The sequence below is a fragment of the Catharus ustulatus genome, chromosome Z, assembly GCF_009819885.2.
Source record: "Catharus ustulatus isolate bCatUst1 chromosome Z, bCatUst1.pri.v2, whole genome shotgun sequence".
In the NCBI taxonomy this organism is placed as follows: domain Eukaryota; kingdom Metazoa; phylum Chordata; class Aves; order Passeriformes; family Turdidae; genus Catharus; species Catharus ustulatus.
In genome coordinates, this window is record NC_046262.2 from 43745020 (window position 1) to 43770063 (window position 25044).

Consider the following 25044-nt stretch of genomic DNA (forward strand, 5'->3'; position numbering starts at 1 on the left):
TTTCAGTTTACAACTTTTTTGGTTTGAACAGCATTTGCCTTTAATTTTATTTTTTACAGCAACTGTTGACATAGAACTGGATACTGTTACCCAGCTGCAGTTCGGGAGGCTTAGCCTAACCCAGACACCCATTACCACAGCGTGCAAAACCAAAATGTAATTGTGAAACATGGCCTGGGGCAATCCATGTCACCCAGTAAGGGTTCTGTTTGCCAAAACTAAGACTTGGGCTGTCAATTCAATGCACTTGATACTTCTGCTTCTCAGACATATTTGGAAACATGGTAGTATCTTCTGGTTTCATATTTTGTGGAGATCCAGGCTGTGTACCTCTTGATTTCATTTTTTGTGGAGTCCTAGGCTGTGCTGTAGTTGACTGACTACAGTTTAAAACCCACTTGCTCCATTACCTAAGAGAACAAAGCTCCCCCTGGACCTTAATTTGTCATGTATTAGGATGGATTTTTAGGATGTGCAGTGATAGAGCTGTCTGACTGAAGCTGACATTACTGTGTACTGTAGATGACTCCAGAGTTGTGTAGCTGTTGGCTTGAGGGAAGGAAAAGCTCCAAAATGCAATTACATTATAAACTTGAACTTCACCTAAATCCTGCACTGATGGATGATAGAACTGTTTAGGTCTGTGCCATGGTCTTCAGAAATCAAGAATCTCTCCTCCCATGGTGTGCCTGTGTTCTTGAGAAGTGTTTGCAATGCCTCTCGTGAAAGTAATAACTCCTGCAAATGAGAACCAGTTTCAATAGAACTGAATTGTAATGGAACCTCCATTTCTTTCTGTGAATTATGAAGGATATTTGTTACTGAGAAGAAATCCGTTGCATTTTTATAATCGTATTTGTGCTTTATTCTGAACAGAAGCCTGATTGCAGTGAAATGCTATTTGTGTTTTAGTAGCAATGCCGCCTATTCTGAAAATATTTTTCTAAGCTTTATTTGCTAAGGGAAGAACGCAAAGTAAAAGTCACTCTTCATTTTAGCAGAGCCTGCTGCTCTTCACTGGTCAGTCAGCACAGGAAATCAGCATGCTGAGGAAACACCTACATGCCATGAAGAAACCACAAGGGGTTCAATTTGCTTTCGAGACTTACGCAAGTTGCTTTGTTTTCAGAAAACAAAAAACTGACCCTACTTCCCTTTTCTTTTAGCCATTGTCCTGTTCACATCTTAGGCAACAAGAATCACTCCACTTGAAAGAAAAAGGTGCATGAGTAATTCAGACAAAACACAATTTTACTTCAGCCTTGAGAGAGTCTGCTGAAGAGAATAATTTAATATTTGCCTCTGCAGTCTCCTAAGATATAACAGCAAGTACCAGTGTTGCACCAGCAAAGCTTCTTAACATCTTAGTGAGAATTTACTGCTGTATTTTTTTTCAAGGCTGTTCAAAAATTCGAGGGAAAGTAAGTAGATTTCTCTGCACACCAGAAATGTTTTAGTGCTCCAGAATCCAAGCTTTTCATGAAAAAAGAAAAAAAGGCAGATAATTTTATTCTAACTCTATTGCTATCACAGACAGCTGTAAGTGAGCGTGGAAATCCATCTGAAAGAAAAAGCCTTCTTTCTAAACTCAGGAATTTGTTACCAACTCCCTCACAGCTGGTACAACATTTCTATTTACTCTGAGTCCAGTCATCAGAATACACTGGTCCCAGTGTCACCTAGCCCCGAGTATACATAAAACAATTCTTTTTAGGCATCTCAGAGGGCAGTCACAGGTCTCCCTGAAGAAGGAGATCATCCTACCTATGAGTTTTAGACAAAGTTTTTATATTCCATTCAGAGATCTCTCCATGGTGAAATTTAGATAAGATATGTACACTTCAATACCATGTGAAATTTCATATGAATTTTGTGTGAAATCTGCAACAAAACTTTAATATCGTTCCTGAAATTCTAAGAATTAGTGATTACAGTAATATATTATTTTCTTTAAATTCCCAGCCATGTAAGGGTCAGTCCAACAAGCTATTTCAAATACAAAAAAATTGCAATTTTTATATTACATTCTTTCAGTATTTTACCATCTGTTCTTACTATCTTCTCTTTATTTCAAAATAAAAGATACAAGAGCAGTAAACCAGTACTGCCGAAGTTTTAAAATGCACATTTGCCCAAAGAGGACATTATGCAGTATACAGTGTTCTGTAGCTGCCTCAGTGCCTTGCATCTTTTTTTTTTTTTTTTTAATCGAATGTTGCCTTTTGAAAGAAAAAGAGAGGCTTTAGGCAATTTATCTGAAAATTAATTACACTAAGAAATAAACTAAAGGCTTAACAAAATGTTTTCAGAAGTTGCGTTGCTGATTTTGATTTGTTTTTAATTCAAAATCTTTAAGGAAAGGATGATTTGTAAAGAATGTTCATGCCTGGTAAAGTGTAACCCTGAAAATCTCTCTTATTTCTACAGTATCCGAGAAAGGGACAGCAATGGTTCCTATGCCCTGTGCCTACTGAATGATGGAAAAGTACTGCACTATCGTATTGACAGAGATAAGACAGGAAAACTCTCCATACCAGATGGAAAAAGATTTGACACCCTGTGGCAGGTCTCTTAAATTTGTATCACATCGATATCTGTCCTTACATGTCCATATAACTGACCAAGGAAACATTGTTTTATTTTGATTTGTGACAATAGTCTTAGACTGAAACCAAAATGTTTTGGCAGGTTATTTGTCATGTTTCCAACATTGTGTGGTTTCTGTACATTAAGAAAATATATATTAATGTAGAAAGCTATGTGAGTGTAGAGAGTTTAATAATTTTTAAATGTGATGCTACAGCCGAGTTCAAAACTGAGATTAATCATTCAGTTAGCTGAACATTCTCTAGAATGGGAGTCCGTTTTCATTTGCAAGTAAACATTCTCAATAATGGATATGCTTGGTTTATTCTTTTGCTAATGTCCTTTATGACAGCAACCAAGAGAATTCTAGCAAGCAAAAAGAGGATGGTTTAAGATGTTGCATATGTAATGCAGTCTATAGCTTTGAAATTCTCCACCTTCAAGTCTGCTAAAGCATGAGGTCTGCTGAGGCTTACCACCAAAATATGTTTGAACCCTGGTAAAGATTAAGCAATTAAGAAGTCCATAGCTGATTATGCCACAGTTGATACTGAAACTGAATACTAGTGAAATGACTAGGTAAATTGAAAATACTAAGGGAATTGAAATCCCTGCAGAAATATCTTATGTCCTCTTGCTTAAAAATCTATTAAAATAAGAAAAGTGAGTCATAGATCTAAAATATTATTCTTTGCTTGCATATATTAATTCTTAGCATTTTTGTAAATGTCCTACATATTTCTTTCTTGATGTCACTGGAAACTTAAAAGCAGCTCTTAAAATGCAATTTTTGTGAACACGTCTGGAGCTCTTACACTCACGGACTTCTTTATAACCAAATGGAAAATAGCAGTAATAAACCTGTAAAAAATGATGTGGAGAGGACAATCCAGGAGCACAAATGGCCACAACTATTGGTGCTATACATTTATTAACTGTGCACATACCATTGCAATTCTGAGGTCCAAAGAAAGCATTGCATACTAGGGCAATTCTTGCATTGTAAGTATGCCCAAAAATTTAAAATAAAATAAAATAAAATAAAATAAAATAAAATTAAATTAAATTAAATTAAACAAATTTTTGAAAAAGTAAAAAATAAAAGAAAAAAAAAAGAAAAAAACCTGAGAGTGGGAACTCAGAGATTAAAAAGAAGTTATTTGCTCAGTTACAAAGCTGTTTGGAAGCAGAACTGGGGGGTGGGGGAATACTGGCTCTTAAAAATCCAGTTGTAGGATCACATTTCACATTTAACCACAAGGTTGCTTCAGAAACATGCACCCGTGATAAATAGAAATAAAGAATATGTGCGGTAAAGATCTGCAGTATGCCAAGGTCATTTCTTATAACATATATAGATTATTTTACATATGCACACATTTCTACAGAAACAATATGACAATATATTTAATGATACCATCCTCATATTTTCATATCTTTTTCTCTCATTATTTATTTTTTTCCCTCCCCTCTCATTCTGCTAGTTAGTTGAGCATTATTCATACAAACCTGATGGATTATTAAGGGTTCTTACCATTCCTTGTCCACAACCAGAAAATGGTGAGTTATTCCTATTATTTTCATATGTGTTAAAAGATATGATAATTATGATAAATATGTGCAATTTTTTTCCACTTGCCATATAGGTGGGTGCAGATTATCCACTTTTTCCAATGAGATAATATCTGCCAGACTATGCATGATGGAGGCAGACCCTGTAGCTTAAGGCTACCAAATCAAATTACTGCTGGGTCTAAATTATTGTTAGATCAGAAATGTGCAGTGGCAATGTGTGTTACTTGAACCACAAACAAGAACAAGGTGGTCTTCCCAGTGGTCCTTACTCCAAGGTACAGCAGCTGTGCTGCTGCAGGAATTCGGGTTGGGTGCACCCACCAGGTGAGTTCCCATGTTGGGAAAAGCAGGGCAGAACAAGGCACTGGCTGCACCTTGCACTGAAAATGAGGTCAGAGAGAAATTCCTAGATAACTCGTGGGAAAGTAGGAGAAGAGGTGGGGGAAAGTGTCAGTGTGCTTTTCATCCTGTTTCTTCTTTAATGTCATGTCACATTGAAGAGACATTTTCCTCCCTCTTGCCCTGACTGAAAAGGGAAAAAGAGATGCAACTGACTGATCTATGTCCAACTTGTGGTCTTCCAGAACAGATTTTCTTTCTCTAAGGCCACATTCTGTCATTCTAACTGAATATCAGTGCCATGGTGAGAGGATGTAGAATAATAGAATATAATCATAAAACCATTTACGTGGGAAAAGACACTCAAGATCATCAAGTCTGACCCTGAAGTTTTTACTTTTTCCATTCCTTTGAATCACTATCTGTTTTATTCCACCATTATATTCCTTCTCCTTTGAGTAATTTAGGATCTGCACTTACTTTTGTCTCTGTGGCTAGAAGTACCAGAGTCTGCTTCATATAAGAGACAAAAGCAAAGAAGACAGTCCAAGAGAAATGCTGTAATGTGATCTGAAAACTAGACAGTTGGTCCCCTCTGTAAAATTCTGTGTTCCTACACAAATTTCTCACCTTCCTCAGTGTCATTTTGCATTTGATTCTTTTGCAGATAATCTTGGTTTTAATACTCATCCTTCTTCTGGAACACTTCCTAAGGTAGGTGAAGGTGGTGGTATAGCAGCAGCATTCATTTGAGAAGGATTACAGTCACATACTGTTCTGCTAATTCTAATTTTTGAGTATTATTATCTGTCAGGTTTGGATCTGTGGATCTGTTTGGATCTTTACATGGACGTCCATGAAGTTTAAGCACACAAGATCACATTTATATAACTGTATACATGCAGTTGTAGAGATAGGGCAAGCACATTCAGTGTGGTAATACTGTGTATGTTTCATAATATCCACAGAAAAATTCACAGTATAAGTGTAAATTTAACTGCTAGTGCTTAAGACTTGTCATGATGGCTATAAGGAAAGTCACCAAATCTAAGAGTACATATTTTGCAAATAGTCTACTAAAATATTGGTTTAAGCCTCAATATATCTGTTATTTTGAACTTCTTAAAACTGAAAGCTGAATTTTGTGTTTTCCTTGGAACATTTTAAAAATGACTCTGCTAAATTACTTTCTTGTAATATAAGCATAGAAAATGGGAAATTTTAAATAACTATTACTGCTTATGGAGCTTCAAGTCTTCACTTAATATTTCCAGATTCTCACACCTAATACTTTTGTGCAAAAGCAGTAACTCATGAAGATTTTTAATATGCCTGAAATAAAATTATTTAGATTACACAAAAAAAACCAAAAAAAAAAAACAAAAAAAACCAAAAAAAAACAACCTAAAGAGAAGTATTACAATCACAAACATACAAAACACAAATATAATTTTATCTGGAAGATGTTCAATCTATCTTCATATTATTTACACCATGATAATTAACAATTAGGAGTTTCTGGCATTTCTAGTATACTGCACAGATTTTTTATTTATGAAATGCATTGTCAAAATATGTAAATTGGAATAGTGATTTTTTGAATTTGGTATCAAAATAATTGTGATGAATTAGAGAAATGTCTTGGGGGAAAAAAGGGTGAGGCTCAGTAGAAACTAGTGCAAGATACTGCACTTTTAATAGTCAGATATAAACCACAGAATAGCAAGCAGACACAGTTTTTCAGAAGATGTTATGCCTGCAATAAATCAGAATGGGAACAAGGATGAGCAACCACCATGCTGGTAGAGCAAAGCGAAACATCAATGTGTTTCCAGCTTGTTCAACACTGGCAAGGTCTCAACTGAAAGACTTCCACCAGTTTTTGACACTGCACTGAAGAATGTTATCCGGCAGGAGATAATCCAGAGCAAGGCAACAGGAATGATCATGACTTGTGTGTAAGATTTGATAATAATAAAGAAGCAAAAGAGAGAAAGTAAAGGAACACAACATAATGTCCAGTTCTAAGCAACAATCTAATGCTGACAATCCCATCCAGGCCAATTTTTCACTATTTTTTTCATTTTTATATACATTACAACCTAAAATACCGTGGTGCTATTCCAAAGTCTTAGTGGAATAGCGTGTCCAAATTGGAAGTTGTTTTGAATTTAGGAAAGTACATGGCATGTAGAAACATCTGTTGCATGATATGCAAGGCATATCCATGCCCAAACGTTTTATCTGTAAACTGTTGGTTATAAGGGCTTGGAGTAAAAGTTACATCAGGGATGTAAATCTACATCACATTTGTCTATTATTTGTAATTGTTCCATGGACAAATTTGGAGTAACAAATTGCTTAAGTTTATTGTAATATGGGCATCTCACTTTTAGTGACACTAATATGCTTCCTCTGCAAAAGAAAGGACTTTATGCTAAATGTCTCTATTGAAGGTAATTTTCCATGCAGAATATGGAGAGCTGCTTGTTCTGGTTTCTCCCAGAATATGCATAGACTTTCACTAGAGGCTCCATGGCTAGGTTTAAGTGGATATTGATCCCTTCCATTTTGTAGATTACTTTTTTCTCTCTGCAATCAATTTCACCCCAATATATATTTAAACTGGCAGAGTAGCTTTTGAAATGAGTCCTTAGTTCAGTTCTGCAGTTGATGACATAGTGAAACTGCCAACTTCTGGCCATTTCCCAAATTCCCCTCTTAACCTTTCTCAGTATTGTGTAGTTACAGTCTTTCGTGTGGTAATTGACAGACCTAAACTTTATGAGTACAGCCTAACTGTAGCTAGTTGCTGTGCCTGATGAAATATTCATCTCAACATGTATTTGTAGGTCTAATACAAACACATGAGTTAAGCAGTATTACCATCACTACAGGTGGCTGCTTACTTAAGTGCTAGAAGATACTCTTGTTGAAAAAGCATCATGAAAACCAGGCTCAGCTTGTGCAAGAGAGCGCTTGACCTCTTAGAGAATTTATCTGTTGCAAAACAGCAACTAAGTAGTACTTCAGGTTTCATTTATTCCCAATATGGAAAGAAAATTTCTTGAAGTAAAAGACAATGTCTGATTCAGTAACCATTTTCAATATGCAGTGTACTGATTTTTTTATGCATCACAGCTAACAAGAATGTCAAGCATCAAAAAGGTTTCTGTTCTTCCAGGGACCATACATACCTTGGTGTCTTGAAACAAAGGACACCTTTGTAATGTGAAATCAGACATTTTCTTTTAAATGAATACTAGGAAATATACCGATCTTATCAATTAAAAAAAGATGTCTTTTCAGAAAATAAGAAGTTCAAATGGGCTATTAAAAAGTTCAGAACATCTAAGTGAGTTCAAAGGCTGCTTAAAGTGAGACTGAGAATGTGGCTCAGATTATTGTTTTAGCCTTAGCATCAGTCTAAATGTTTGAACAACAAGTTCTCTGTCTCAGTTTTTAATAGTCAAGTATGATCTCTCAGTGACCCCTGGAAATGCTAATTTGTTACATTTAATTAAGTTAATGTGTTCTTGTAAAATATATTTGCATATCTTTTAATGCTATCTTTACACAGAACATAAGTGCATGTATAAAATGTAAAGCCTGTTCGTTTTTGTTTGGAATTAATATTACTTTGTGTGCTTTCTGCTTCAATAGCTGCATTGTATGTTATAAGACCAAGGTGTTTGTTTATTGACCAAGGTCAAATTTTGCTTGATACATTAGTCATACTTCCAGATAGGAAAGTTATCCTCTCATTTCTAAATATGTTTGGGGTTGGTGCAATGGAGACTAAAGTTCGGTAGCAGAGGCAGGAGAAACATACAACATATTCTATAAATAAAGATCTGGACAAAGGGCAGTGCATTTGAATTTAAAAACTGCCTTAAGGTGTGTCTACAGGCTCAGGATGGTTTGACAGTAATACAAAGGAAAGAAAATTTGGTACTAAGATTTCCAGTACTACATTTGTTTGATGCATCATATGGGTACTTGCAGGCATATGCAACAGAAAGTTTGGGAGTGTTTTGTTCTTTTAGAGTGTTTTGTTTTGTGAAATACCTTAGCTATTTTCATGACACATTTACTGTTCCTCTTTGACATTGTGGTTTCTAGAGTTGGGCAGGAGGTGGAATTATCTCAAGACTCAAATCGTACACCTTTCCAAAGCCTGGCAGCAAAAAGGTGCCTCATATACTTTTTTTGACTGAGTTAAAAATGCTTAAAAATACTTAAAATACTAATTTTACTGTCTTCTCTCCCTCCTTTCACTTGCTTCTTGACTACTAACAATTAGGTTGTGAAGATTTTGTAAGCTTTCTGCATCTATCCTAATCATCTGCATAATTATGGGCTTGATTTTATAACTAAAACAATAGGTTTGAAGGAGTTTTAAAAATAGAGGGACTCTTTTTATTTAATTTCTGGCATACCAAAATAATGCAGATCTCAATATATCTGCAAATGAAATGTAAGTGATAAAATATTTTTCAAAACCACTCAGTTATAGCAAAACAAAATTATATTTCTACTCTCCTTCCTAATCAGAAAATTGTTTTGCTTGCACAATTATGTTCTTACTGAGCACATTTATGGTGCAATAAAAACAACAAAACACATCCTTACATAACCTATATGCATAAATCTTGTTATGCATTCACTTACATTTAGGTAAGATGTCACAAGATCAAGTAGAATAGGAAAATTGTCAAGATGCCAGGGAGCCAAGAGAAGCCCAGCCCTGTCCTAGTGAAAATGGTTTTGCGTAGCCAGAAAATGATGCTGTTCAGTAATTGATGTAGTTCTGAAGCATGTAGCTATGAGTTTGTTTGCATGCTGAGTATAGTATATATGCCCCTATTCAATCCATGAGTCTCTCTTTATGTTTACTGATTTATTTCCAGTTGCTCTTCAACAAAAACGAGCAGGCAGGAAAAGTCCTAGAGGTATGCTACTGTTCAGAGTGAAAAACTGTGTATTTTACAGTATATGTATACTGTATTTGATAATCATGATAAATAACAAATATTATTTTCCAACAACTTCAATTCACTTTTGTGCTGAGGTACCAATAGCTGTTGCCAACTGTGTATCCCTACAGGACGCACACCTCTTTTTCAATGTGTGTTTACCATATATACATACAGATGCAGTCTCACGATCTGCTCTCATCCGTCTGAAATACAAGGCCAAACTATCACACATTTTGGGTTGATTCAGAAAAGTGAGGGTCTGAACTCTGTAAGCATGTTTTTGGTAACATTGCTGTCTGTTAACCTGGTAAAACCTGTGTCTTGCTCTGGTCACTTTCTGCAGTCAAATACCTATTTTCTGCCTTCTGGGCCACATATAGAGTAGAGGCTGAAGTAAAACCAATCGTTTAAGAAAATAATTTCATAAACCACATTTGATCACCATTTACATGTACTTTACCCTGTATACTCAGACCCATATCATACTGCCAGATTTTAGACTCTAGACAAAAGTTGTGCTCTGACCAATTCAAAGATTTACCATTCATTAACCCCAACAATCAGTTTAGTTTAGACCTGATTAATTAGGCAATTACTTCTACTATGTCAAAAGCTTTCAGACAGTAAACCAGAAAAAAAAAATAGTCATATTATATTTACTCATTCTTGGGAATTTTTTAAAAATTCACAAATACACTATTTGTATTAAATTTTAGGATCCAAATCAAAAATTTTCAGTGTTTTACTAGTGTAAAATTGTCAATTTAGGCAATTTAGGTGAAACCCTGCCACCTAGTGGCAACTGAGATGCCTTAGCCAAAGCTCCTCATGGCTAGTGAGATGTTTGCTGTAATGTCATGTAGTATTCAGCTATTAATTTTTAATAAAATATGGTACTTTATGGTCTGCATTTTTTCAAATCAGAGTTATTTGCTTGAAAGAATATTGCACTTTCTAAACAAATTACCTTCATGAGAATATTACTGTACTATTTACTATAAATTATAATTGTCACTGTAAAGGTCAGATTTAGAGTAGTTGGAGCCATTTCATTCATATGCCACAATTTTAAAAGGCTCCTTCAGAGGAGTCTTTTCCTATATACTTTTTTCTTGATTGAATAAATCCATGGTCATCTTACCCATTCTCTATTTCTCATAAGAATGCAAGAAGAAACAGTTATTCTATACCTTAGATATATTAAGACAAAGATCTTTTTGTCTGAAAAAGATCTTCAGAATTATACTTGCTGTTTTAAAAGTGTAGGGCAGAAACAACTCTGCATTTAAATTACAGTTAAATAAAAAGGAAATTTTATTTTACTATCACTCAGATCACTGTATATGCAATGATGCATACCTCCTGCCCCATTTCTAGTCAGTATTGCTTAATTTTAAGAGAAATTCCAATTAATGGTAGAAAATCCTATTTGAAGTTATGCAGGATGCTACATGCCATGAATACATGACTGTCAGGACTAAAGAAAAATATTTGAGGCTTTCTAAGTGCTGCATAATTTTTCCAAGTTAGTAATAGGAGCTGAAAATGTGCCTGTGAAATATTAAATTGTACTTCAGCCAAAAATTATAGAATCAAAGAATGTTAAGGCTTGTAAGGGGTCTTAAGGACCAACTAGTCCCAGCCTCTGTCATGAGCAGTGACCCCTTCCACTAGACCAGGTTGTTCAAGGCCTTATCCAATCTCTGCTTGAAAACTTCCAGGGATTTGGCATCCACAGCCTCCATTAGCAACCTGTTCCAGTGCCTCACAACCCTCACAACAAAGAATTATTTCCTATTATCAAAACTGAATTGTCCCTCTCTCAGTGTGTGCACGTTAGTCCTTGTCCTATCACTACCGTTCCTGATGAAGAATCTCCCTCCAGCTTCCCTGTAGGACCCCTTCAGATACTGGAATGTTGCTATGGGGTCTCCACACAATCTTCTCCAGGGTGAACAGCCCCAAATTCCTCAGGGTAGGTGGCCTTTTTCAATTTTGTGGCCTCCTCTGGACTTGCTCCAGCAATTCCGTGTTCTTCCCATGTTGGAGGCCCCAAAGCTGGATGGAGCATTCCAGGTGAGGTCTCACCAGAGTGGAGTTGAAGGGCAGACTATTCTCCCTCAATCTACTGGCCACTCTGCTTGCCACGCTGCTTTGGATGTTGACTTTTTTGTAATTCCCAAGTCCTTTTCTCAGGGCTGCTCTCAATCACTTTTCTGCCCGCCCAACCTGTACGTGTATCTGGGATCACCCTGACTCAGGTGTAGGACTTTGCACTTGGACTTGTTGAACTTCATGAATTTCACACAGGTCCACATCTTCAGCTTGTCCAGGTCCCCTTGGATGGCATTCCTTCCTTCCATCATGACTGCATCACACAGCTCAGTGCCATCAGTGAACTTGCTGAGGCTGCCCTCAATCCCACTGTCTGTGCAAACAACAAAGATGCTGAGCAGCATCAGCCCCAGTACTGACCCCTGCAGACACCACTTGTCACAGTGGTGACAGTGACAGTGTTCCACATGAGCATTGGGCCCTTGACTGCCCCTCTTCACATATAATCCTCCAGCCAATTCTTTTTTCATCAAGTTGTTCATCCATCAAACCCACCTCTCTCCAGTTTAGGGACAAGGATGTCATACAGAGAAGTGCCAAACACTTTGCCTAAATCAGGTAGACAGTGCCAGCTTCTCTGCCCCATTCACCAGTGCTGTAGCCCTGTTATGGAAGATCATCAAATTTGTTGGGTATGATCTCCCCTTAGCAAAGTCATGTTGCCTGTTATCAAACACCCCTTTTTACCCCATGTGACTTACCATAATTTTCAGGAGAATCTGCTCCATGACCTTGCCTAGTACAAAGTAAGACTGACTAGTTTGTATTTCCCTGGGTCTTCTGTTTTCCCATTTTTGAAAATGGGGGTCATGTCTCCTTTTTTCCAATCATCAGAGACTTGACCTCACTGCGACAATTTTTCAACAATGACAGTGGTTTAGCAACTTTTTCTGAGAGCTCTCTTAGTACTCTCAAATGAATCTCATCAGGTCCGTGTGCTTGTACACATTCAGGTTCTTTAGATGATCACAGACCTGATCCTCTCCTATAGTGGACTTAGGGTGTTCATCTTCCCAGTACTCACATCTTCCTTTCTCAACTTGGGTGGCGTGCCTACAGTGCTTGAGTTGAATACTGAGGCATGGAAGCCTCAGGCTTCTCTTTGTCCAGTGTAGTTAGGTCTTGCATTGCAAAGAGGAGGAATGTCTCACATATCTAATTTGAGAACTAAGCTACGTCTTTGCCAGAGCTGTGTTTTACCAGCTGTGCTTCACTGGTGAATGGAATCTTGAGGCGTACAAAATTTGGTGTACATTAATTACATTTGGCCAGTTCAAAATATGCCAGTTGACTTCCAGTCTTAATGGGGTTTTGGGGTTAGTGAATTGCCTGTATGAAATATAGTGACACAGGTCTTGGAAAGCTGTCAGGGTGAATCAGTCTAGAAAAACAAAACTAAAGCTAAGGATCTTGGTTTATACCTTCACTTCCCTTGAGAATGGTAGATCAGAGAGTTTTTTCTTTCACCTATCCTAGAACTGTCTCAGGGTTTTATGGCTTGCTTTAACAACAAATGTTTAACACTGTTCCAAGTCACAAATATTACTCTTACTGTGCCTGATGTCAATGTGTTTATCCTACTAGGCCAGAATATTGCTGAAAACTGGTTTCCTACACGTTTTGCAGTAAAATCTATGTAGTGAAACCTTTTCTATTTCATCCAGCTGGGCAGATAACTTCATTATGATTTCAAAGTCTGTAGTTCCCACGACAGGTGTTTCCACTCTAAGTACAGTTTCCAAATGATAATCCTTCTATTGCATCCAATAGCTCACTATAGGAAACTTCACAGAATCACTGAATGGTTTTTGTTGGAAAAGACCTTAAAGATTATTTCATTACAACCCCTTTGCCAGGGACAGCTTCCACTATAATTTTGTTTCTCTTTGCTCGAAGAGAAATTAACCTGCAGGAACAGGTTCTGTAATTCCATGTTCCCAGCAGCTCACAAAAAGAAGTGACCAGATCAGTAGTTTCTCTCACCTGTACTTTATTGTGCCATTCCCAAGCAAGGAGCTCCACAATGGATGAGATGTTTTGTGTACTCCATATTATTTCTCTGACAAGAGTAAAGGCAGAGGAATTGTATTTGAACCAGATGCTTAATTAATTAAGTAATCTTGTCCCTCCTCAGAGCAGACAGACAGGCCAAATACCTGGTCCATGATGTTTGTCCCTGTGTTACACAAGCCTATTAAAGTATTAACTTTTTACTACAGTTGCTTACACTTCTTTAAAATAGAGTAATATCCACAAAAGAAATAGGAAATTGTTTTTTGTTTTCATTTGTGTGCTAGTAATTTCTCTGTGGCCTAGTTAGGAGGAGAGATAACTTGAAGAAGAAGGAAGAAAAGATTAAAGACAAATCCATCTGACTACTTTTATTACATGGTAAATTTGAAAAGAGCATGTAAATTTAATATTTGCAGAATAAGATTTGTGCATGACCCACTACAGTTAATTCTCTCTTATCTAATGCTCTTAAATATGTAATATCTTTCTGTGCTTTTGGCCTGCTCTAACAATAACCTCTTTTGGGTCCTTTTCCTTCTAATTCTCACCTATGGGTCTCTTGCAAACATTATGCCAAAATTCTTGAGGGGAAAAATGCTTTTAACATACCTATTCATTGTTAAATAAAAAAACCCTCCTTTATTTGTGTGCTACAGCTTCAGTCATCTATGGGCCACCCAGCAGAAGAAGCACCTTTTAATCCCTATGTGCAGCAAAAGAACAGAGGTCTTACAGGAGCAGAAAGAGGTAGGCAGAGTAATATATATCATTAGTGCAATTTTCTTCCTTATGGCAGAACTCTCTCTCCATCCTTATTTCTTTTTTCTTGCATTCTGTTATGTATTGGTATAGCCACTATCATAAGTCTGGTAGCAGAAGATGCTAGATGTCACCATCTATAAAAAAATTCATTTAGCAGAAACCCCTTTTTCCATTTTGAAGTGAAGTATTCTTTTCTGGACTCTAAAAACTATATCCTTGCATGTCGTAAAAAGAATTGTGCCGTTGCATCCACAGTGCCAAGCATAATGCAGTTAAAGTTGGGTGCCTAAGAATGAAGTACATATAAGGCAGCATTCTGAGTGAAGAATTGTGTGAGGTAACTAATGGGAAGTACTAAGGAGAAGGGCCAGCCTTTAACCCCCCTTTTGCCAAGGAGACTCCTGGTTTCATCCTGCACAAATGTTCAGCAGTTACAGCATGTCACCAGGGGGAGGCCATTGCCTTTTCATGTGCTCTAAAATGCGTATAGATGGACTGCATGTGGTTTCTTTATAATGCCCTTACAAGTCAAATACACTGATGCTCTTGAACATGGAAAAGGTGAATATGTTAGCTGTGGCAGCAAAAATGTGTGAAATCATGTCTAATTTTTTCATTGTTTGGACTGCAGGTGATCAGAGAGAGGCCTTACCCATGGATACTGAGGTCTATGAAAGTCCATATGCTGATCCAGATGAAATTAAACCAAAAAATGTCACTCTTGACAGGAAGTTGTTGACTTTGGAGGAAGGTGAACTTGGCTCTGGCAACTTTGGTACTGTGAAGAAAGGGTTCTATAGGATGAAAAAGTGAGTGCTGCCTTCTATTTTCATGGTATCTAATATGTAAAAGCTCTAGCCTTTACTTTTTGGAGCATGTTATTTGGGATGATGGACTGTAACTAATTCGAGATAATATTCACCAGTTTCTCTCTTTGTATGTACACTTATGCACTCATTTTTGTCTGTAAAGTGGGAAAGTGCTGTCTATGAATGTTTTCTCTCTTAACAGGGATAGTAGAATGGGACTTTGACTCTGCCTTCCTCCATAGTTTGCAAAAGTACTAATGCTACGCAGTATTTCCCATCTGCACAGCATCTCTGTCAGAAAACATGGAGAGGGCCATGGACAGTTTACCTGTAGCAAAGAGACTTTTGCCTGAAGTATCACAAATACCAGTTTCCTGAAGCAGAAATGTTAATTTTCAAGAAGACAGAACATGTTCTAACATTTTCTATCATGTCATGTCAGTAGGAAGAGACCTTGTTTATACTTGACTCTTCCTGCATTTTCATAGTGAAATGTTATCAGTATGCTGTTTATGTGCATGAACTGATAATGTACACTCTCATCTCCTGAGGTTGGAGGCATTTCTTTAACTGAGGTTTTCAGAGGCAGAAAGGATTTCTATTCTCTAGTATAGGCTGTAGGGATTTGAGGGGCTCTGATCTCAGCTTGTGTATATTTTAATCTTTTTTCACACTTGAGCTATGTTGATCTTATCAGTCACTCAGTTTGCTGTATGAATGGAAGGTTGCAGAAGTAGGCTTAGATTCTCAGGATTTCAGAGCACTGCCTTGGTGCCTGACAGTGCTGCATATTACAGTCTCACCCTCCAAACACTCCAGTGCTTAGAAAGCCCTTTATAGCTTTCCTTGCCAGAAGAGCTTTACGTCATCCTTGCCAGAGTGGACAAGAAAATTTTGTCTAATTTTTTTTTTCAGGCTTCTTTACCCATTTTTATGGCAATCTGTAGTTTGCTTGGGTTCTTTTCATTCTCGCTCTTTTGTTTAGCTGTTTCTAAGCATTTGCTAGAGAGTTGTTCCTGTTATAGCTGGTTTTTTTCTCCTCTGAGTGTCAATTCTGTCTTTTATCACAATTTGCAATTTGTGAACAGAAATATCTGATGAAGATTGTGTGCATTAGTGCACAGATTTTTCAGCAGCTAGTCCAGAGCTGAATTCTCTTTTGCAGGGGTTCCAAGCCTGTGGCTGTAAAAATTCTAAAGAACGAGAGTAATGATCCAGCCATAAAGGATGAATTACTGAAAGAAGCAAATGTAATGCAGCAACTGGACAACCCATATATTGTCCGAATGATAGGTATATGTGAAGCTGAGGCCTGGATGTTAGTGATGGAAATGGCTGAGCTTGGGCCTTTGAATAAATTTTTGCAAAAAAATAGGTATGTAAACTTTGATTCTATTCCATAGGATACAGTTCCTTTCTTTCATTTTTCCTCTTTCTTTAGGGACTATTAAGACTGATATGTTATTAATGTAATAATTAATCATAGTTAGTCTTCACTGGAACATGTCTCCAGACTTTTCATGTTAAAAGCAAGTCAAATATTTCTGCCAAAATATTTTGAATAAATGGAAGACTTCTCACATATTCTTCAACTTCTTTATTGATCACAAATCAGCTTGCCCAGGACAGGAGCATAGATTGCCTTTTCTAATTGAAGCTTAGCTAAATGTAAGGCAATCAGGTTCCCAGTGCAATGTAGACAAGCTCGGAGTAAAGATTTGTATTTGAACTCCATGAAAAGTCATGAAAATTAACTACTGACCTCTTTAAAATTCAATTGTGATTTTCAGACATGTCACAGAGAAGAATATAACAGAGCTGGTGCATCAGGTTTCCATGGGGATGAAATACCTGGAGGAGAATAATTTTGTTCATCGGGATCTGGCTGCAAGAAATGTGCTGTTAGTCACCCAACATTATGCCAAAATTAGTGACTTTGGACTTTCTAAAGCTCTTAGTGCTGATGAAAATTATTACAAGGTAACGTCTAAACACAACATGAAAACTGTTTAGTAGCATAGCTTAATAAGGATATTTTCAGTTGAAATGCAGTTGAAAATTAGAAATATTATGTATCATTCATTATTTTATAACCTGATATTAGATTACCAAATTCAAAATATGTGATCAACATTAAGAGATGTAGGGAAGAAAAAGCTTGTCCCTCCTTTTACTTGTCTACTTTCATCTACTTTTGATAAACTTGTCATTAGAAGATTGAAAGTTATTGTGGAAATGAGATACTACTTTATATAAAAGTGGGAAAATGTGTTTGTTGCAAAACAGTTCTCATCATGTCCAAGAAAAACGTAGGCTAGCACTAATACACTATCTTATAGAACAGAATTTGTTAAATAATAAATTAACCTAAGCAGAATTTGTTTATCTTGGTTTTAAATTCCTTGGACCTCTGTACACCTCAAGGGATTAAATTACAGTAAATTCACGAATACAAGCCGCACGGAGTATAAGCTGCATATCCGGTGTGTTGGCAACATTGATGTCTTTGTCAATAGACAAGCCGCACCCGGAATATTAGCCGCACTTTAGTTCGCCGAGAACTTTCACAAAATCGTCATTTAGTAACACAATCGCGGGATCGTCGGGGCTTACTGGCTTACTGCCGACCTCGGAAACATTGTTTCCAAGTGAAAAAAGACACACCCTTTATTTACAAGCCGAAAAAGACAGGAAAAATAGTGTGGTCATTTTGCGAGCATTCCCAATGGATCCGCGTTGCCTTTAAACAGCTGCTCAGCCGCGCGGGCAGGCAGCTGAGCTCCGAGCGGAGCCACATCTCCGTGCTGGCACAGGAGTGGCTGTTGTAGCCCTCGCGGCCCGCAGGGCGAGCGCCACTCTGGCCCTCGCAGCCCCGCGGGGGGAGTGGCCATTGTAGCCCTCGCGGCCCGCGGGGGGAGCGCTGCTCTGGCCCTCGCAGCCCCGCAGGGGGAGCGGCCGTTGTAGCCCTCGTGGCCCGTGGGGGGAGCGGCCGTTGTAGCCCTCGCAGCCCCGCGGGGGGAGCGGCCGTTGTAGCCCTCTCCCTGCGAGCCGAGTGGCCATTCTACCCCTCTCCCCGCGGGCTGAGCGGCTCCCCCAGCCCTCTCCCTGCGAGCCAATTGCCCGCTTCATCCCTCTCCCTGCGGGGAGAGAGGCTCCCCCAGCCCTCTCCCTGCGAGCCCAGCCAGCCCCGCAGCCGCACAAGACTGAAAACACTTTAAAAAGTACAGAGAAATATCACACACTTTTATCGAACTGCCGAGGTAACTCACCCCGATAACAACCCCCGCCCCTCAGTAACGCCGCCATCCACAGGCAGGCAATAAGCTGTTCTCTGATTGGTTCATCGTCGGAACAACGGGAAACCATGGATTTCAGACTGTTTTGGCTCGGGACTGGACCAGTATGATACTAGGTAAGGGCAGATATCACATTTTTGTCCATAGATTAGCCACACCGGAATATTGGCCGCATTTCCGGGTTTCCACCAAAATTTTAGTCTTCTTGCTGCGGCTTGTATTCATGAAATTACTGTAATTGCAACATTTCATAAGGTAAAAGGTGGGAGACAAAGGCTGTTACCATGTCTGTATTTGTTTTTCTGTTATATCACTCTTGCAATTCAAATTACTTTTTCCTTCTGCTTATTCCCTTTTATCATCTGTTTGAAACTAATAATCCAACCTCCGAGCACTGCAGAGGAGAATTAAGCACATACTCCCTGCTGATGAACTTCCTGTACAGGAACAGTAGTCACTGATGCCAGAAAAGGCATCTTAAATCCCAGTCTCAGGGCCTCGAGAATTAGTCTCAAAGTCCATTTTCCTTAGAACTCCACAGGATGAAGAAGGGTTCTCTTGCTCGATCTAGCACTGTGCTGGTATAGCTTGACGCTTGAATGGTCATAATGCAGTTTATGGCATAATTTAGGTAAACTATGGCAGCCACTGTGCTTTGAAATAGAACACCTCTACCATCTGGACACCTCTTACCCTTTGTGAGAGCCAAAGGGAAAAACCGATTCCAAAGAGCAACTTTAAATTAAATGCCACTAAAAGTATGACTCAAAGTCATTTAGCTAAGCTTTTTTTTACCATAGATTTCATTTCAATGCTCTGTTTTGAAAGTGGAAGATTAGAACAATTTTGTAACACTTTTGAAGAAGCTATTAGCCATTCTCTCTAATGCTAACTGCATCAGAAATGTATGGTACTTAGTACAAATGTGTGCAGATCTAAGTTAACGTAAATTATGTGCATTCAGGTGTTGTTTATTACTTATCATGGTATCTAGTCTGCTTTTTTTTTCTTTCTGTTATGATAAATTTTAGGCACAAAGTCATGGAAAATGGCCAGTCAAATGGTATGCTCCAGAATGCATGAATTTCTACAAATTTTCTAGCAAAAGTGATGTTTGGAGTTTTGGAGTTTTAATGTGGGAAGCTTTTTCTTACGGACAAAAACCATATAAGGTGAGTGGTCATATTTAGCCATGTTTTTTCTTTTAAAATTCAGAGCAAATTTGAACAATATCTTTCCCTAACTAAAAGGAGTTGCTGCAACAAATGAGTCACAGGATAGCCCAAAAATCTGTTCCAGGCCTCTATTTGATTTATGTTATCCTGTGTACTGTAATCATTTGCAACTTGGATGACTGTTCTGGTCACCCTGTTCCAGGGAATGAAAGGTGGTGAAGTTGCACAGATGATTGAAAGAGGAGAACGAATGGAACGTCCTGAAGTCTGCCCAACAGAAGTCTACAGTCTAATGAAATTGTGTTGGACATACAAGTGAGTATGACTGGAAGCTCTTTTGATAGAAGTATATTTTAATCTACATGGTTAATAACCAGAAAGGGGGTCAGTAGGGGTTACTTCAAAACACATCTTTTCAGCTGTTTTCTCGCTTACAACCATACTCCAAGCTAAGGCATCAATTGCACTTTCAGTTATAGTGAATTTTCTGAGTTATAGAATGCACTACAAAAAGCCAATTTTGTAGAACAAAGTTTGCTGGAACAGTTATATAAAAAAGGTACCATAAAAAAGTAAGTCCACAAAAAGGTCAGTCTAATGCATTTTGAAAAGAATATTTGAAATTAAGCAAATAGTTTTGTTTCATTTTGAATTGTATTTTGTTTAATTTTCATTTCCAAGGCTTTAGCTTTACTGAAATTTCAAAGTCATATTGCCAAAATGTTTGTTCTAGTCCTCAATATTTAACTGTTTTGAGCTGTTTATCTCTTCTCTCATAACTGAATATGTTCAAATTGGATCCCACACTGTCTTCTTATCAGTGAGAGGCAAACTATCTTTTCAGGTCATACCTGATACATCAAAAATACTTTTTTCTGTTTCATAACCATTTAGAAATTAGAATTATGAAATATAGGAAAGAAAAAACCCTACCTGTTTTTTTTTTTTTAATTAGTAAACTGCAAAAATACATTAAAACTGGTTTATGATTTATTGCTTTAAACTATTCTGCTGAAGCTACTTTTAACTTAACTGTAAGAAGTCTCAAGAAAGTATCCAAAATGACTGTAATATCACTTATTCTTCCAATTTACCATCTGGAGAATAGGTTTGTCCAAAAAGTCTACATTAATGAGCTCTGGTACTTCATTTTTAGGTACCTTGCTTCTTTGTTAGCTTTATTAAACATAGTACCCCAGAAAGAACATGCAACCAAAATGTCATTCCTGCCTTTTGGTTTGACTCAAGGAATGCTGTAACAGTTCTACAGTGAGAGGGATCAGGTTTTTGTATTGGAAACAAACCTATCATAAAGCATGCTGATTTTTAATTTTTGTGCTAAAATGTCTTTATTATTGGAAAGAAAATAAGTTTTAAAAAGAAAGTTCAGGTCAGGCAGAGTAACTATCTCAGTATGTAATGTAAGATTGGGAGAGCTTGTTGTCAGTTTAATTGTGTTCTCCGGATAAAGAAACAATTGCAGATATAAAATAAAGGTGCTACAGTCATATAGTGTGTAAGTAGGCTTCTCTCAGTGCTTCTGTGTGATGGTACTACCCATTTTAAGGTAGGTATTGCATGGGAAATATACTTTTCTCCAGATTATTACTAAAGTAAATTAAGTAGAAAATTAAATGGAGCTGGTTTACCATTTCTTTGTTCTAGGACCTTCACCAACCACAAAATAACAGCATGATAGTAAATCCACTGACTGGATGCTCTCTAGTAGTATTTGCCACCTTGGTATTAAATTGTAGTGTCATTTTTGTAGCCTTAAAATATTACAAGCATGTTTAAATGAGCTGTCACTGAGGTAGAGCCTCAAGGGCTGTAAGGCCCATGAACCTTGACATCTGTGTCCTTCCTACACAGTGACACTTGTCATCTTTCCACAGCGTTGATGACCGACCAGGATTTGTTGCAGTCGAGATGAGGTTACGTAACTACTATTATGACATTTCCCACTAACAGCGTGGAGAACAGCAGCTTCCCCCAGCCAACACCCTCTGAGAAGCAGCTCATTTTCCAAAACCAAGCAACCTCGATTTTTGTACTTCCATTTTCTACCTGCACAGCTCAGAGCTGAGCTTTGTGTCTGTAAGGTTGCCTTTTCTTACCTTCTGCACAAAATCCAGCCCCAAAAGAGTATTGGAAGTGTAACAGCCTCAAAGTCCGCAGCAAGGATGTTGGAAAAGATGCTTGTATTCTTGCTACATTCAATTTAATTTTATTTACACCTCTATTTGCATTATATTTTGGAGTCCTGTAAAACTTATTTAGTGACTTTGAACCCTCTCCTATATCGGAATTGGAATTTAGATTCTTCTCATTAATATTCTTAGCCTTTAAATGTATTGAGTTGTTCCAGCCTTCCCTCTCTTCAAGGAAGAATAGCATAAACATTTCTCACAATGAAGCAATTTCACTGTGCAAGTGTGAGTGACAGTGTGTTTGATTATATCACCAAACCCCCTTTAAACCAAATCACATTCTTCTTAGTAGTAAAGTAAGCAGAGGCGAATTGGAAGTTCTGAATTTCTAACGCCATCTCAGTCTTTAAATGTGTCCGTCTTCTTTTATTCCTCTTCTCACATGTGCAACCCAGCTGTTTCTCAGGGAGTTATTTTTTTCCCAGTGACCACTGGGAACTCACAGCCTTGATCTCATCTTGGAAGATGCAATAAGCTCCAATGCTGCATTACAGAAAATACACGTGTGATGGAGCAGCACTTACCTTTCTCTCCAGACATATATTTTCTATTTATCTATTTGAGTATACCATAGCTCCTTGTGTTGTGTTTTGAGCAGCAATCAATTCTGCCTTTTCTTCAAACCTTTCTTAAAAAAGCATCTGTGAGAATTTCAACACACCTTATCACCTTTAAAGTTAAATTTAACCTCAAGTTCAAATATTTTATAATGGGCATATGGACAACAAGATTACTCCAAAATGTTATTATATGTCCTGTAGGACAAATCACTGTGGACATCTCAGGAAAAGGCATTTGTCTTATCACTCTTCAGTAAAACAGCATGCATCTCCATTAAATTGCAAGAATAGTAGAGTAATAACAAATAATGTAAGCAACTTCTGATTCTGTTTTTAGCCTTATGCTTTGCTTGCTCAATCTCATTTTAAATATTATCAAGAGCAACATTTCTATCACTTATTACTCACAAGCAGCTACTTTATTGTCATTTGCATATATCTCAGGAATCTACGTACATTTTGTCTGCTAGATAAAGAGATTTTTGAAGAATATAAAGAATAGGATTTAGAGTTAGATATATTTATTGCATATGGCTGGTTAGAGTATACGTGTTTAATTTTGTGTGAATAGAGTATTCTTAGAGATGCAGTGGTATTTTTTTCTCTTGTAATTTTGTGAGCAGTTAAACTGAGAAAGGATGAAATAATTTTCATAAAGGACAGGACTATAAACAAATGTAGAAGGTACTGGGTTTTTTTTTTTCTTTTTACTAAGTTTACGGTCTGTTTGTTAAATAATATCCAGTACAAGGCACCACAGACTACTGGAAGATACTGAGTGCAAATAGATCATGTTTCAAATGTGACCAAATGTGACTTACCTTGAAGATGATTTAATTTTTGTTTTGTTTTTGAGAAAAAATTTTCTACAAGACTAGCTTGTGTAGAAGTTAGCCATAGTTATACATAGGTGGTTTGTCACTTTAGTTATGTTGCAAAGAATTTGTTATCTCTACATGTGCAATTAGTACACTTATGGGGATATTAGTTATTAACAATTGCACAGATCTCTATAACCAGCAAGTGACAGTACTCGATTTCCCAGAATGAGAGATATATTCCTCTATATCTCTGACTGTCTTTAGAAGTGATGTCTGATTCAATGAACCTGGAGGATTATTTCTTCTCCTCTCTTCTGAGTGAATGTCAACATCACTTTCTGGAATTACTTGATTATTTTTAACTTCACTATTACATAATAAAAGTTTACAATGAGAATATAAATTATTGTGAAATAAATGGATTCGGTTTTAACATTTTGATTAAAGATAATTTTACAAAATATGCTGTCTTAATAGGAATCCTTTCATGATTACATGCTTTGTAAAAAATCCTGATGCTGTTCAGTGTGTGTATGTACTGAGTTACTATGATTGTTGTGGAAGACTGAAAGGTACCCAACTGGACAGAAAAGCCCACTGAGGCTTGGGTTGCTTTTGGAGCAATCCAGGAATAGCAGAAAGTTCCCACAATATGCTTTGTTATTGTAAGTAAGTGTTTTCAAAGTGATTTACAGCAATACTGTGATGGATCAGGAAAGTTAGAGATGGCAAGAGTCAGTGCAGTGTATCAGCTAGCCAAGAATTTCTGCCTTATAGATGTCAGCTATGCAGGGTTTAAGTCACACTATATAACATGGAGCCTCCCTCAGATGCAGATAGCTGTTCTAGGTATTCTAAAATAAAAACAGCGACATCTCAACCTTTCATTTAGCTTTGTTTGCATGCTCAGGTTCTCAAGAAAGCTAAGGCTAGATGAGTGTGAATGTGAATTTGAATAATAAACAAGAAAGGCAGAAAAGGTAGACAACTCTTCACACAGGTACTTGCCTTTGGGGGGGATCAGACAGTGACTGACTGACGTTTTTTTTGTGGTTGTTGTCTTGCATAGCAAATCTGGCCTAATTGCTGCACCTTCCCACTTGTGGGGCTGCACCATCAACTGATATGAAGGGATTTTTTGTCTTTTATCTGGATCTGTTTGCTATTTTTAGGTTGACTTGTCTCAGCAATTCCACTTGGTGGTGTAGGCCCACAAGCAATTGTCATGACAGAGTTAAGGGGTAGAAAACTGCAGCATGTAGTTGGGGAGGCTGGTGGAGAGGAAGGACCAGGTGGTAACATGCTAAAAGGGCTTTTCACTGGAGAAAAACTGTATTTACACCTTTGGTTAGGGCTCAAATTTGCAAAATCATTGAGTTAATTGAAGTATGGGAAGCATGTACTTTTTTCCATAAGGACATACCCAAACATCTTAAAAGCTCTGGTTCAGCTGTCCATGCTTCTAACACTGTGCAAAATGGTGACTTTTAATCAGACAGTGAGAAAAATCCCTAATTTTCACCCCTGAAATCATTGCAGTCAGCACGGCCTGTTTGCCAAAGAACCCATCTACAAGCCAGGTTCTGCAGCAAGGCAGCAGTGTGTCCTCTCCCCAGCCCTGCCAGAAGGTGGCAATGACTGAACACTGTTGGAGTGAAACACTTTTCTGGCCATTGCCAGCACTCTCCACTCTGCCCCGGCTGTTGTTGTGCCTGCGTGTTATAGAGGACACACTCTCTTTGCTCCTTGCTGTGAAGCAATATTGCATGTGGGGACGAATCATCATTTATTTATATGGTGAACA

General features: G+C 37.6%; 1 protein-coding gene across 3 annotated transcripts in view; it reads left to right on the plus strand.

The window, feature by feature from the left end:
* Positions 1–25044, plus strand: part of SYK (spleen associated tyrosine kinase) — a 67790-nt gene that overhangs the window by 26001 nt on the left and 16745 nt on the right. The window contains exons 4-14 of one of the 3 annotated variants that reach the window (XM_033085328.2): positions 2428–2566; positions 4071–4146; positions 5168–5214; positions 8623–8691; positions 14264–14354; positions 15001–15178; positions 16344–16553; positions 16969–17158; positions 19506–19646; positions 19852–19964; positions 21545–23995. In XM_033085328.2, the coding sequence (XP_032941219.1) occupies positions 2428–2566; positions 4071–4146; positions 5168–5214; positions 8623–8691; positions 14264–14354; positions 15001–15178; positions 16344–16553; positions 16969–17158; positions 19506–19646; positions 19852–19964; positions 21545–21617 (1327 nt within the window). In that variant the 3' untranslated portion in view covers positions 21618–23995. Of the gene's footprint in view, positions 1–2427; positions 2567–4070; positions 4147–5167; positions 5215–8622; positions 8692–14263; positions 14355–15000; positions 15179–16343; positions 16554–16968; positions 17159–19505; positions 19647–19851; positions 19965–21544; positions 23996–25044 lie in introns of those variants that run through there. The other 2 variants (XM_033085327.2, XM_033085329.2) reach the window with 2 other exon arrangements.